At 44.9% G+C, this 13,291-nt stretch overlaps 1 protein-coding gene across 2 annotated transcripts in view; it reads left to right on the top strand.

Annotated features, from left to right (window-relative positions):
* The window catches only part of DROSHA (drosha ribonuclease III), a 604,359-nt gene that overhangs the window by 226,264 nt on the left and 364,804 nt on the right, over positions 1–13,291 (top strand). For both annotated transcript variants that reach the window (XM_063922973.1, XM_063922974.1), the window contains one exon: positions 4,636–4,743. In XM_063922973.1, the coding sequence (XP_063779043.1) occupies positions 4,636–4,743 (108 nt within the window). The remainder of the gene's footprint in view (positions 1–4,635; positions 4,744–13,291) is intronic.

The raw sequence follows: 13,291 nt of genomic DNA, 5'->3' as shown, positions 1-13,291 counted from the left end.
ATACGGGAGCCCTACTCAGGCCTGCAGTAGCGTCGGCATGGGTTGGTAGCGCAATTGCAGCGTGGGTAGATAACTTGTCATCTGACATTGACACCTTAGATAAGGATAGTATTTTGTTGACCTTGGGTCACATTAAGGACGCAGCGTTATATATGAGAGAAGCTGCGAGAGATATTGGGCTGTTGGATTCAAGAGCCAATGCCATGGCAGTTTCTGCTAGAAGGTCCCTGTGGACCCGCCAATGGACAGGTGATGCTGATTCAAAGAGACATATGGAGGCTTTGCCTTACAAGGGTGAAGTTTTATTTGGGGAGGGCCTCGCGGATCTGGTTTCCACAGCTACCGCGGGTAAGTCTTCTTTTTGGCCTTATGTTTCCCCACAGCAAAAGAAAACACCTCAATACCAGATGCAGTCCTTTCGGTCACATAAGTTCAGAAAGGGTCGGGGCTCTTCCTTCCTCTCCAGAGGTAGAGGGAAAAGAACACCAGCTACAGCTAGTTCCCAGAAACAAAAATCCTCCCCGGCCTCTACAAAATCCAACGCATGACACTGGGGCTCCGCTGGGGGAGTCCGCACCGGTGGGGGCACGTCTTCGTCTCTACAGCCAGGTCTGGGTTCAATCGGATTTGGATCCTTCGGTGATCGAAATTGTATCCCAAGGCTACAAACTGGAGTTTGAAGATGTGCCTCCACACCGTTTTTTCAAATCGGCCTTGCCAGCTTCTCCCCCAGAGAGGGAAACCGTTTCAGCTGCCATACAAAAACTGTGTCAACAGCAGGTGATTATCAAGGTTCCCCCAGGGGAAAGGGTTTTATTCAACCCTGTTTGTGGTCCCGAAGCCGGATGGCTCGGTCAGACCAATTCTGAATCTAAAATCCCTAAACCTATATTTGAAAAGGTTCAAATTCAAGATGGAATCTCTCCGGGCAGTGATCTCCAGCCTCGAAGGGGGGGATTTTATGGTGTCACTAGACATAAAGGATGCATACCTTCATGTCCCCATATATCCTCCTCATCAGGCGTACCTGAGATTCACTGTACAGGATTGTCATTACCAGTTTCAGACGTTGCCGTTTGGGTTTTCCATGGCCCCGAGAATTTTCACCAAGGTGATGGTGGAAATGATGGTGCTCCTGGTGCTCCTGCGCAAGCAGGGGGTCACAATTATCCCATACTTGGACGATCTCCTGATAAAGGCAAGATCGAGAGATCAGTTACTAAAGAGCGTGTCTCTCTCCCTGACAGTACTACAACAACACGGCTGGATTCTAAATCTACCGAAGTCGCAGTTGGTTCCGACAACTCGGCTGTCATTTTTGGGCATGGTTCTGGACACGGAAAAAAAGAGGGTTTTTCTCCCAATGGAAAAAGCCCAGGAACTCCAGAGCATGGTCAAGGACCTGCTGAAACCAAAAAGAGTGTCAGTTCATCAATGCACTCGAGTATTGGGAAAAATGGTGGCGGCCTACGAGGCCATTCCGTTCGGAAGGTTCCATGCAAGAACTTTTCAGTGGGACCTTCTGGACGAGTCGTCAGGGTCCCATCTACAGATACATCAGAGGATAAGCCTGTCCCCCAAGGCCAGGGTCTCTCTCCTGTGGTGGCTCCAGACTGCTCACCTTCTAGAGGGTCGCAGGTTCGGCTTTCAAGATTGGGTTCTTGTGACCACGGACGCGAGCTTCCGAGGATGGGGAGCTGTCACACAAGGAAGAAATTTTCAGGGAATATGGTCAAGCCAGGAGGCTTGTCTACACACCAATGTGCTGGAATTAAGGGCCATATACAACGGCCTGCAACAGGCGGAGAGTTTTCTTCGCAACCTACCCGTTCTGATCCAATCAGACAGCGTCACAGCCGTGGCGCATGCAAACCGCCAGGGCGGGACAAGGAGCAGAGCAGCAATGGCAGAAGCCACCAGGATTCTTCGCTGGGCAGAAAATCATGTAAGCGCTCTGTCAGCTGTCTTCATTCCGGGAGTGGACAACTGGGAAGCAGACTTCCTCAGCAGACACTATCTCCGTCCAGGAGAGTGGGGACTTCATCAAGAGGTCTTTGCAGAGATAACAAGTCGTTGGGGACTTCCTCAAATAGACATGATGGCATCACGCCTCAACAAAAAGCTTCGGACGTATTGTTCCAGGTCAAGGGACCCTCAGGCAGTGGCGGTGGACGCACTAGTGACACCGTGGGTGTTTCAGTCGGTCTATGTGTTCCCTCCACTTCCACTCATCTCAAAAATATTGAGAATCATAAGACGAACAAGAGTGCAGACAATACTCATTGTTCCAGATTGGCCTCGAAGGGCCTGGTATTCAGATCTTCAGGAAATGATCGAGGAAGATCCGTGGCCTCTTCCTCCCAGGGAGGACCTGTTGCAACAGGGGCCCTGTGTGTTCCAAGACTTACCGTGGTTATGTTTGACGGCATGGCGGTTGAATACCAAATCCTAGCTAGGAAAGGTATTCCGGGAGAAGTCATCCCTACTCTAATCAAAGCTAGGAAGGAGGTAACGGCAAAGCATTATCACCGTATCTGGAGGAAATATATTTCTTGGTGTGAGGCCAAGCATGCTCCTACGGAAGATTTTCAGCTGGGGCGTTTTCTCCACTTTCTACAGACAGGAGTGGATATGGGCCTTAAGTTAGGCTCCATTAAGGTGCAGATTTCGGCCTTATCTATATTCTTTCAGAAGGAATTGGCTTCTCTCCCAGAAGTCCAGACTTTTGTAAAGGGAGTGCTGCACATCCAACCTCCTTTTGTGCCCCCAGTGGCACCGTGGGACCTTAACGTGGTGTTACGGTTCCTTAAATCACACTGGTTTGAACCTCTTCAAACGGTGGAGTTAAAATTTCTCATTTGGAAAGTGGTCATGTTGTTGGCCTTGGCATTTGCGAGGCGGGTGTCCGAATTGGCGGCTTTGTCTCACGAGCCCCTATCTGATTTTCCATGTGGATCGAGCGGAGTTGAGAACTCGTCCTCAATTTCTACCTAAGGTGGTTTCGTCATTCCATATGAACCAACCTATTGTGGTGCCTGTGGCTACAGGTGACTTGGAGGATTCCAAGTCCCTTGATGTAGTCAGGGCCTTAAAAATGTATGTAGCCAGGACGGCTCGAGTTAGGAAAACAGAGGCACTGTTTGTCCTGTATGCGGCCAACAAGGTTGTCGCTCCTGCTTCTAAGCAGACTATTGCTCGCTGGATCTGTAACACGATTCCGCAGGCTCATTCTACGGCGGGATTGCCGTTACCAAATTCGGTAAAGGCCCATTCCACTAGGAAGGTGGGCTCTTCTTGGGCGGCTGCCCGAGGCGTCTCGGCATTACAGCTGTGCTGAGCAGCTACTTGGACGGGTTCAAACACTTTTGCAAAATTCTACAAGTTTGATACCCTGGCTGATGAGGACCTCATGTTTGCTCAATCGGTGCTGCAGAGTCATCCGCACTCTCCCGCCCGGTCTGGAGCTTTGGTATAATCCTCATGGCCCTTACGGAGTCCCCAGGATCCTCTAGGACGTAAGAGAAAATAAGATTTTAAACCTACTGGTAAATCTTTTTCTCCTAGTTCGTAGAGGATGCTGGGCGCCCGTCCCAGTGCGGACAATTTCTGCAAGGCTTGTATATAGTTGTTGCTTACATAAGGGTTATGTTACAGTTGTGATCAGTCTCTGGCTGATGCTGTTTTATTCATACTGTTAACTGGTTTGGTATATTCCAGGTGTATGGTGTGGGCTGGTATGTATCTCGCCCTTAGATTAACAAAAATCCTTTCCTCGTACTGTCCGTCTCCTCTGGGCACACTTCTTTAACTGAGGTCTGGAGGAGGGGCATAGAGGGAGGAGCCAGTTCACACCCATCTAAAGTCTTAGAGTGCCCATGTCTCCTGCGGAGCCCGTCTATACCCCATGATCCTTACGGAGTCCCCAGCATCCTCTACGGACTAGGAGAAAAAGATTTACCGGTAGGTTTAAGATCTTATTTTTTCAACTCACAAATATGCAGTCTTCACTGTATGGGAAATAATTCTTCTTTAAAACAGTGTTATCACAAAGAAAGGCATCTATTCTCGCTGGACCACAAGAAATAGTTAGATTGTTATGCTTGTTGGCTAGCTATTTTCTGTTCAGCATTACTGAAATGATTAATTCTGTAGCACCGCTGATAACTGTTGCACAACTTTGGTAATCGAAAGTAGTACCTTCTTTAACTAACTTAACAGTTGATTTTCTCATCTTTTTGCAAAGTGTATAGCCACTTCTTTATTTAGTATTTGTGTCATGCACTATTACCAAATTACCCAGTTCACGGCAGAGTCAGCAGGAGCAGAAGCGTTTCTGTTAGGCCATTTGAAGTGTCCACTTTATGGTCTCTGCTGAATCTGTGTTTACTTGATGCTCAAATATTAGATCTGCAGCATTTCTGTCTTCCTACATTGCTTAGGTTCTAAATCTTTTAGCACAGTGCGGATGTCCATAGATTGCCTGTATCACTGCAGAACTGCTAGACTGTCTGGCTCAGAATGGTTTTATGTTTTTAAGACAGATTAATTTGATATGAAATCTTCCACACATGGCCTGTTGTCATTGCTTTTTCTCCAGAAACTCTCAAGCTAACAATTTTCCCTTCATCTAACTAGGAAGCTCTTCAAAAAATCCGACAGAAGAACACAATGAGGCGTGAAGTAACAGTAGAACTGAGTAGCCAGGGTTTTTGGAAAACTGGTGTGCGTTCGGATGTCTGCCAGGTAAACATAGGAGCTATGTTATGTTTAATATTAATAAGTCAAGGCCTCAAGGGTTTCTTTTGTGGTCTCCGTTATAGTCACGGTTTTTCTTTTGCAGTGGCATGTATTTTTGGGAGTACGATAAACTGCACTCAGTGCTTGTTACTCTTGTCATGTACAATATTGTGGAACAGTAGTGTTAAAGAACCATCAGTAAAGGCCACATGGAGCTTCAGCAAAAAGGACCCGTGTCAAACCTTTATCGCTGCACAGTAATTATCAAGCTCATGCCAATCCACTTTAATGGAGGCAGCTAATTATTTTGATTTTACTCTGCATGCTAAGTCAGTTTCACACAGTTTTTATCAAACAACACTAGATTGCACTGAAACCGAGCTCGGTGGTTTTTATCGAAGCTGAATACAGCAATTGGGAAAGAGAAGCATGGGGTGAATGGAAATCTTAAGCAGTGCCATACTTATTGTAATGCCTCCAAGTCATAGAAAGTTGAACTTGGACTTTTATGCAAATGTCATTATTGAACTTAATTTTAAAATAGTTTTTTGACATAATAATTAGTGTTACAATGAAGTGAGATTTGTGGGGGAGTGTAGAGCATCTTCTTACATGTGTATTAACTATACTGTTATGTGTGCATATAATTATACCCCTGCTAGCTCTACAATACATGTTTATTCCTGATGGTAGGAAAATGTCCAGTATGCAGAAAATGATTTACATATATGTATGTAATTGGTATCTTAACCCACTGTTGATGACAGATATAAATTACAAAACAAGACGCCTCTTCCCACCGGATGGAGGTGAAAATTTAAAAGGGCGCTTGCAGTCAGTGTAAAAAACACCGGGGTTTAAACTGACTGTGAGTGAGTTCCATTTTAAATTTCACCTCCAACCTGCTGAAAGCGCTGGCTTACCAAAGCCGCCACTTGCAGTTCTGTTAACTGTTTAGGGGTTCATTTATTCTTTTGCATTATGGTACATTATAATAAATGCACCCAATGTAAGTCGTTTTTTTTGAGTGATGAGTGTTTTTTGTGAACTTTTGAACCTTTTAAGCAAAATTATGAATGAGTGATAATGTTTCTCTATATGGAAGACTTTATTCAGTAAAATGATGGCATGACTACGTATGCTTGTCACTGGAGATGTGGGCAGAAGGTTTTTATACTTGGACAGGTTGTTATAACCCAAGTCTTCTGTAATATATACTTTAGTTGAAAGAAAGTGGAAGCATTCAGACTGTAATATCTATTTTGACATATTTAGCCCTTGTTCCATAGCGTAGACTATACTTACATGTTTCACAAATGTACATCTACAAAATACTCTTTGCTCCTCTAGAAATATCAGCCTGGCATCTGTTCACAATCAGAGATATTAATATTTAGCTGAAGCATATTTTATTCTGTATCATTTACTTTGGATTGAATTCTTACATTTGCCTCTGAGTGTGATTTAAGATATTAAGTTAGAATATTAATGGCATTCTTGTGAATATTAAGAGGAGAAATCAGTTGCCCATGGTAATTTACAGCAGGTTAACGCTGATGCCAGCACATATCTGATAAGTACCCTGTTTTTGCTATTCGCGGGAGGTCTGTGAACTTATCCCGGATCCTGTGTGTTTTCGGCTGAAAATAGGCCAGCTCACATATGTCATGCTATGGAGTTAAACCACACTTTTGTATAAATAGACTGATGACACAGAAATATTATATATTCTAACACTGTAGGGGTGCAAGGCGCCTCTTCCTGGGGAATATGGCAGCACGCAGCAGCTGAGGAACAACACAAGTCCAGTTTCTGGTACAACTGGCCCCGGCCAGTTTTATTGAAACAGAAAATAAAACAAACACCAAAAGAAAATACCTTGCCTGTCCGGCACTAACTAAACACAAGATATTCCTAACTGTCACTAAACAAAAACACAGAGTTCTCCAGTAAATACTGTGTAGCTCACTTGTATCAGAAAGCGTGTTTCTCTCACACAGATCCTGCAGCCTTCCCAGGCAGTCTGCCCATACTAATCAGGCTAGCAGCCCTATAACACTCTTCCACAGCTGAAACCCTGATTAGCCCTCTGTGAGGCCAAAGACCCGAACTGGGCCCAATGTCTAGAACTCGCCTTATCTCTCTCTCAGAGCCTTTACCCAGCTTTTACAGCAAACTGAAAAGGTTCTGACAAAACAAAAGCATTTTTCCTAGAAGTTAACATTTTCTAAAACATGTAAGACAAGAACCTGGGACAAACATACCTGCCCTCAAACACTATCCCAGTGTTCTTGTCACAATATATATATATATATATATATATATATATATATATATATATATACACACACACACACACACACACACACACACACACACACAGTCCAATAGACCAGCACCCTCCTCCATCAGGAATACTGCCATGGTGTTGTACTAAGCAATGCAGCGGATCCAATATAGGCACTCGTTGGTCTTATTTGAAAAAAAACACCTCTGCAGTCAGCAAATTGCAGCAACGTTTCAGGATTTATTTCCTTCGTCAGGCTTCATATATACGTATGTATGAAGCCTGACGAAGGGACGAAATGTTGCTGCAGTTTGCTGACTCCAGATGTGTTTTTTTCAAATAAGACCAACGAGTGCCTATATTGGATTTGAGATATACAGTACTAGTCAAAAGTTTGGACACGCCTTCTTATTCAATGGTTTTTATTTATTTTCATTTTCTCTAACGTCCTAGAGGATGCTGGGACTCCGTAAGGACCATGGGGATAGACGGGCTCCACAGGAGACATGGGCACTTTAAGAAAGACTTTGGATCTGGGTGTGCACTGGCTCCTCCCTCTATGCCCCTCCTCCAGACCTCAGTTTGATACTGTGCCCAGTGGAGACTTGAAGCATTTCAGGGCGCTCTCCTGAGTTTCCTGTAAAGAAAGTATTTTAGTTAGATTTTTTATGTTCAGGGAGCCTGCTGGCAACAGACTCCCTGCATCGAGGGACTGAGGAGAGAGAAACAGACCCACTTCTCTGAGTTTCAGGGCTCTATTTCTTAGGCTACTGGACACCATTAGCACCAGAGGGATTGGTACGCAGGTCTGGCCCTCCGTCCCAGAGCCATGCCGCCGTCCTCCTCGCAGAGCCGTAAGATAGAAGCCGAGAGTATGAGAGGAAAAGACTTCAGAGGCGGCAGAAGACAGCTTGATCTTCATAGAGGTAACGCACAGCAGTGAAGCTGTGCGCCATTGCTCCCATTCACCTCACACACATCGGTCACTGTAAGGGTGCAGGGCGCAGGGGGGGGCGCCCTGGGCAGCAATATAAACATCTCCTGTGGCAAATGTACATATATACATGTACAGTTGGGCACTGTACATGTATATAAAGAGCCCCCGCCATGTTTTTAAGAATTTTGAGCGGGACAGAAGCCCGCCGCCGAGGGGGCGGGGCTTCTCCCTCAGCACTCACCAGCGCCATTTTTCTCCACAGCACAGCTGAGAGGGAGCTCCCCGGACTCTACCCTGCTTGATACCACGGTGAAAGAGGGTTTTAAAGTAGTGGGGGGGGGCACAGAATTGAAAAGCGCTACTGGGTAAACATTCTATTTTTTCCTGGGTCATATAGCGCTGGGGTGTGTGCTGGCATACTCTCTCTCTGTCTCTCCAAAGGGCCTGGTGGGGAACCTGTCTTCAGAAAAGAGCTTCCCTGTGTGTGTGGGGTGTGTCGGTACGCGTGTGTCGACATGTCTGAGGTTGAAGGCTCACCTAAGGAGGAGGGGGAGTGTATGAATGTAAGGTCTCCGTTGGCAGCGCCGACACCTGACTGGATGGATATGTGGAATGTTTTAAGTGCTAATGTTAATTTATTGCACAAAAGATTAGACAAAGCTGAAGCTAGGGTACAGTCAGGGAGTCAACCCATGTCTGTCCCAATGTCGCCGGGACCTTCGGGGTCTCAGAAGTGGCCACTATCCCAAATAGTAGACACAGATACCGACACGGATTCAGACTCCAGTGTCGACTACGATGATGCAAAATTACAGCCAAAATTGGCTAAATGTATTCGATATATGATTATTGCAATAAAAGATGTTTTGCATATCACAGAGGAACCCCCTGTCCCTGACACGAGGGTACACATGTATAAGGGAAAGAAACCTGAGGTCACCTTTCCCTCCTCACATGAGCTGAACGAATTATGCGAAAAAGCGTGGGAAACTCCAGACAAAAAACTGCAGATTCCCAAAAGGATTCTTGTAGCGTATCCTTTCCCACCAAAGGACAGAATACGGTGGGAATCCTCCCCTAGGGTAGACAAGGCTTTGACACGCTTATCAAAAAAGATAGCGCTCCCATCCCAAGATATGGCTACCCTCAAGGATCCTGCTGACCGCAAGCAGGAGGTTACCTCGAAGTCCATTTACACACATTCTGGTACGTTACTCAGACCGGCAATTGCGTCGGCCTGTGTTTGTAGTGCTGTAGCAGCATGGACAGATTCCTTATCAGCGGATATTGAGACCCTTGATAAGGATACCATTTTAATGACCCTAGGGCATATAAAAGATGCTGTCTTATATATGAGGGATGCTCAAATACACATTAGTTTACTGGGTTCCAGAATAAACGCTATGTCTATTTCTGCTAGGCGAGTCTTATGGACCTGACAGTGGACAGGTGATGCCGACTCAAAGAGGCATATGGAGTTTTTGCCTTACAAGGGTGAGGAATTGTTTGGAGAGGGCCTCTCGGACCTCGTCTCCACAGCTACGGCAGGTAAATCAAATTTTTTTGCCTTATGTTCCCTCACAATCTAAGAAAGCGCCTCATTATCAAATGCAGTCCTTTCGTTCAAATAAAAGCAAAAGAGTACGTAGATCGTCCTTTCTTGCCAGAGGTAAGGGCAGAGGGACAAAGCTGCACAACACAGCTAGTTCCCAGGAACAGAAGTCCTCCCTGGCCTCTGCAAAATTCACCGCATGACGCTGGGGCTCCGCTGAGGGAGTCCGCTCCAGTGGAAGCACGTCTTCGACTTTTCAGCCACATCTGGGTTCACTCACAGGTGGATCCCTGGGCAATAGAAATTGTTTCCCAGGGATACAAGCTGGAATTCGAAGAGGTGCCTCCTCGCCGTTTTTTCAAATCGGGGCTACCGACTTCTCCCCTGGAAAGGGAGATAGTGTTACATGCGATTCACAAATTGTGTCTTCAACAAGTGGTGGTCGAGGTTCCCCTGCTTCAAAGAGGGAAGGGGTACTACTCAACTCTGAGAAATATCGATATGTGAACCCCTGTAGATGGCGCCTTGAAAGCTGCCCGTACTTTGATTCACCACAATTGAATCTCACCCAAGATTCAAAAAATTATACAGATTTAGCACAAAAGGATGTGTGGGACTCAAAAAAATACAAGCGCTATAACATTAACATAGGTTATACTTTACAATACGTTCCTTCTATACATTCCATTCAGCTTGATCGACAAACACTCCTGGTCTTCTTCAATACAACCTTCTTTCTACTTGTGTCGATGTTACCATAAAAAGAAAGGATTGTATAGATGTGTAATAAAGTTTTTTATCCGTATATAAAGTTCTCTTGTTGTTAAACACTATCGGGTGGTAGGCTGGTGCTTATTTCACCGGAGAAGCGTACCCCAACTCACTTTTACAGGAGAAAGGTGAAGCTCATAAAGGTATCTTTTATCCACCACTGTGTAAGACAAAATCACTCTCGTGGTAAACCCTTTTAGCCAGAAATGATGAGTGTACCTCACTTACAGTCAGGGGAGGCTGCCTCAAACATGTAAAGGTTTCTTTCGCTGATGGTTCCTTAATCCTTTTGGCCTGGTGTTTTTTCTCTCGTATGGGTTTCACCGTGAAAAAGATATATATCTATAAATATATATATATATGTGTGTGATATCGTTTTAAAACATATGTCACTCTTCATTGATTACTGGAACATTCACACGTACTCCAATTATATTTCTTTCACTGGAAAAGCGTACCCTGACTCACTTTTCACATGGATGGTATGAACCTATAAAGGTATCTTTTATCCTCCACTATATCCAAGCACACTATATAATGGACTCTTTCTAACAGGAAAACATATGCCTACCTCACTTACAAAGAAGGAGGTGGGTTCAAACCCGTAGCGGTTTCTTTTCAGGGGTTTCTCTATTTCCTTCAATCAGAGTCCTTTTTCCTCCCGTATGAGTATTACCAAGGGGAAAGAGAAGATATATATATGTGTGGTACTGTTTCTTTTTGATTGCACCTTATTGTCTCTCATTGGTAAATAAATTCGTACATGAGCAAATACTAATCACTCTCCAGAAGGGGTGTACCTTAACTCACTCTTTCTATGGAGGAGAAACACCCTTAAAGGTATCTTTATTCATCCACCACTGTGTTTTAAGAATTTTTCATCCAATAGTGAGCCCACTTAGCCAAAAAGGGAGATAGGTTTACCTCACTCACACAAGACAATGTTGATATAAGTACATAAAAGTTTCTTTTTATATTTGGTGGATGGAAACCATGCGTACCCTACTCACAGGAAAGATGATTATATGCAAGCTCATCTGGGTTTCTTGGATATAGTGGAGGATAAAAGATACCTTTATAGGTTCATACCATCCATGTGAAAAGTGAGTCAGGGTACGCTTTTCCAGTGAAAGAAATATAATTGGAGTACGTGTGAATGTTCCAGTAATCAATGAAGAGTGACATATGTTTTAAAACGATATCACACATATATATATATATATATATATATATATATATATATCTTTTTCACGGTGAAACCCATACGAGAGAAAAAACACCAGGCCAAAAGGATTAAGGAACCATCAGCGAAAGAAACCTTTTACATGTTTGAGGCAGCCTCCCCTGACTGTAAGTGAGGTACGCTCATCATTTCTGGCTAAAAGGGTTTACCACGAGAGTGATTTTGTCTTACAGAGTGGTGGATAAAAGATACCTTTATGAGCTTCACCTTTCTCCTGTAAAAGTGAGTTGGGGTACGCTTCTCCGGTGAAATAAGCACCAGCCTACCACCCGATAGTGTTTAACAACAAGAGAACTTTATATACTGATAAAAAACTTTTACACATCTATACAATCCTTTCTTTTTATGGTAACATCGACACGAGTGGAAAGAAGGTTGTATTGAAGAAGACCAGGAGTGTTTGTCGATCAAGCTGAATGGAATGTATAGAAGGAACGTATTGTAAAGTATACCCTATGTTAATGTTATAGTGCTTGTATTTTTTTGAGTCCCACACATCCTTTTGTGCTACTACTCAACTCTGTTTGTGGTCCCGAAACCGGACGGTTCGGTCAGACCCATTTTGAATTTAAAATCCCTGAACCTTTACTTAAAACGGTACAAATTCAAAATGGAATCGCTCAGAGCGGTCATCGCCAGCCTGGAAGGGGGGGATTTTATGGTATCTCTGGACATAAAGGATGCATACGTGCATGTTCCCATATATCCTCCTTATCAGGCGTACCTGAGATTTGCGGTACAGGATTGTCATTACCAATTTCAGACGTTGCCGTTTGAGCTTTCCACGGCCCCGATAATTTTCACCAAGGTAATGGCGGAAATGATGGTGCTCCTGCGCAACCAGGGTGTCACAATTATCCCGTACTTGGACGATCTCCTCATAAAAGCGAGATCACGGGAGAAGTTGCTGAACAGCGTATCACTTTCACTGAAGGTGTTATAGCGACACAGCTGGATTCTCAATATTCCAAAGTCGCAGCTGAATCCTACGACTCGTCTGCCCTTCTTGGGCATGATTCTGGACACAGACCAGAAAAGGGTTTTTCTTCCGATAGAAAAAGCGCAGGAACTCATGACTCTAGTCAAGAACCTGTTGAAGCCAAAACAAGTGTCAGTACATCATTGCACTCAAGTCCTGGGAAAAATGGTGGCGACGTACGAAGCCATTCCCTTCGGCAGGTTTCATGCAAGGACTTTCCAATGGGACCTATTGGACAAATGGTCCGGGTCACATCTGCAAATGCATCAGCGGATCACCCTGTCCCCCAGGGCCAGGGTATCTCTCCTGTGGTGTCTGCAGAGTGCTCACCTTCTAGAGGGCCGCAGGTTCGGCATTCAGGATTGGATCCTGGTGGCCACGGACGCGAGCCTCCGTGGTTGGGGAGCAGTCACACAGGGAAGAAATTTCCAATGCCTTTGGTCAAGTCAAGAGACTTGTCTTCACATCAACATCCTGGAACCAAGGGCCATTTACAAAGCCCTACGTCAAGCGGAGACCTTACTTTGCGACCGACCAGTTCTGATCCAGTCAGACAACGTCACCGCAGTAGGTCATGTAAACCGCCAGGGCGGCACAAGGAGCAGAGTGGCGATGGCGGAAGTCACCAGAATTCTTTGCTGGGCGGAGAATCATGTAAGCGCACTGTCAGCAGTGTTCATTCCGGGAGTGGACAACTGGGAAGCAGACTTCCTCAGCAGACACGACCTGCATCCGGGAGAGTGGGGACTTCATCAGGAAGTCTTCGCACAGAATTCCCCTGCTTT

The sequence above is a fragment of the Pseudophryne corroboree genome, chromosome 5 (assembly GCF_028390025.1).
Source record: "Pseudophryne corroboree isolate aPseCor3 chromosome 5, aPseCor3.hap2, whole genome shotgun sequence".
NCBI classification, from domain to species: domain Eukaryota; kingdom Metazoa; phylum Chordata; class Amphibia; order Anura; family Myobatrachidae; genus Pseudophryne; species Pseudophryne corroboree.
Note: the sequence above shows the minus strand (reverse complement) of the source record. Positions and strands in the feature narration are given on the sequence as shown.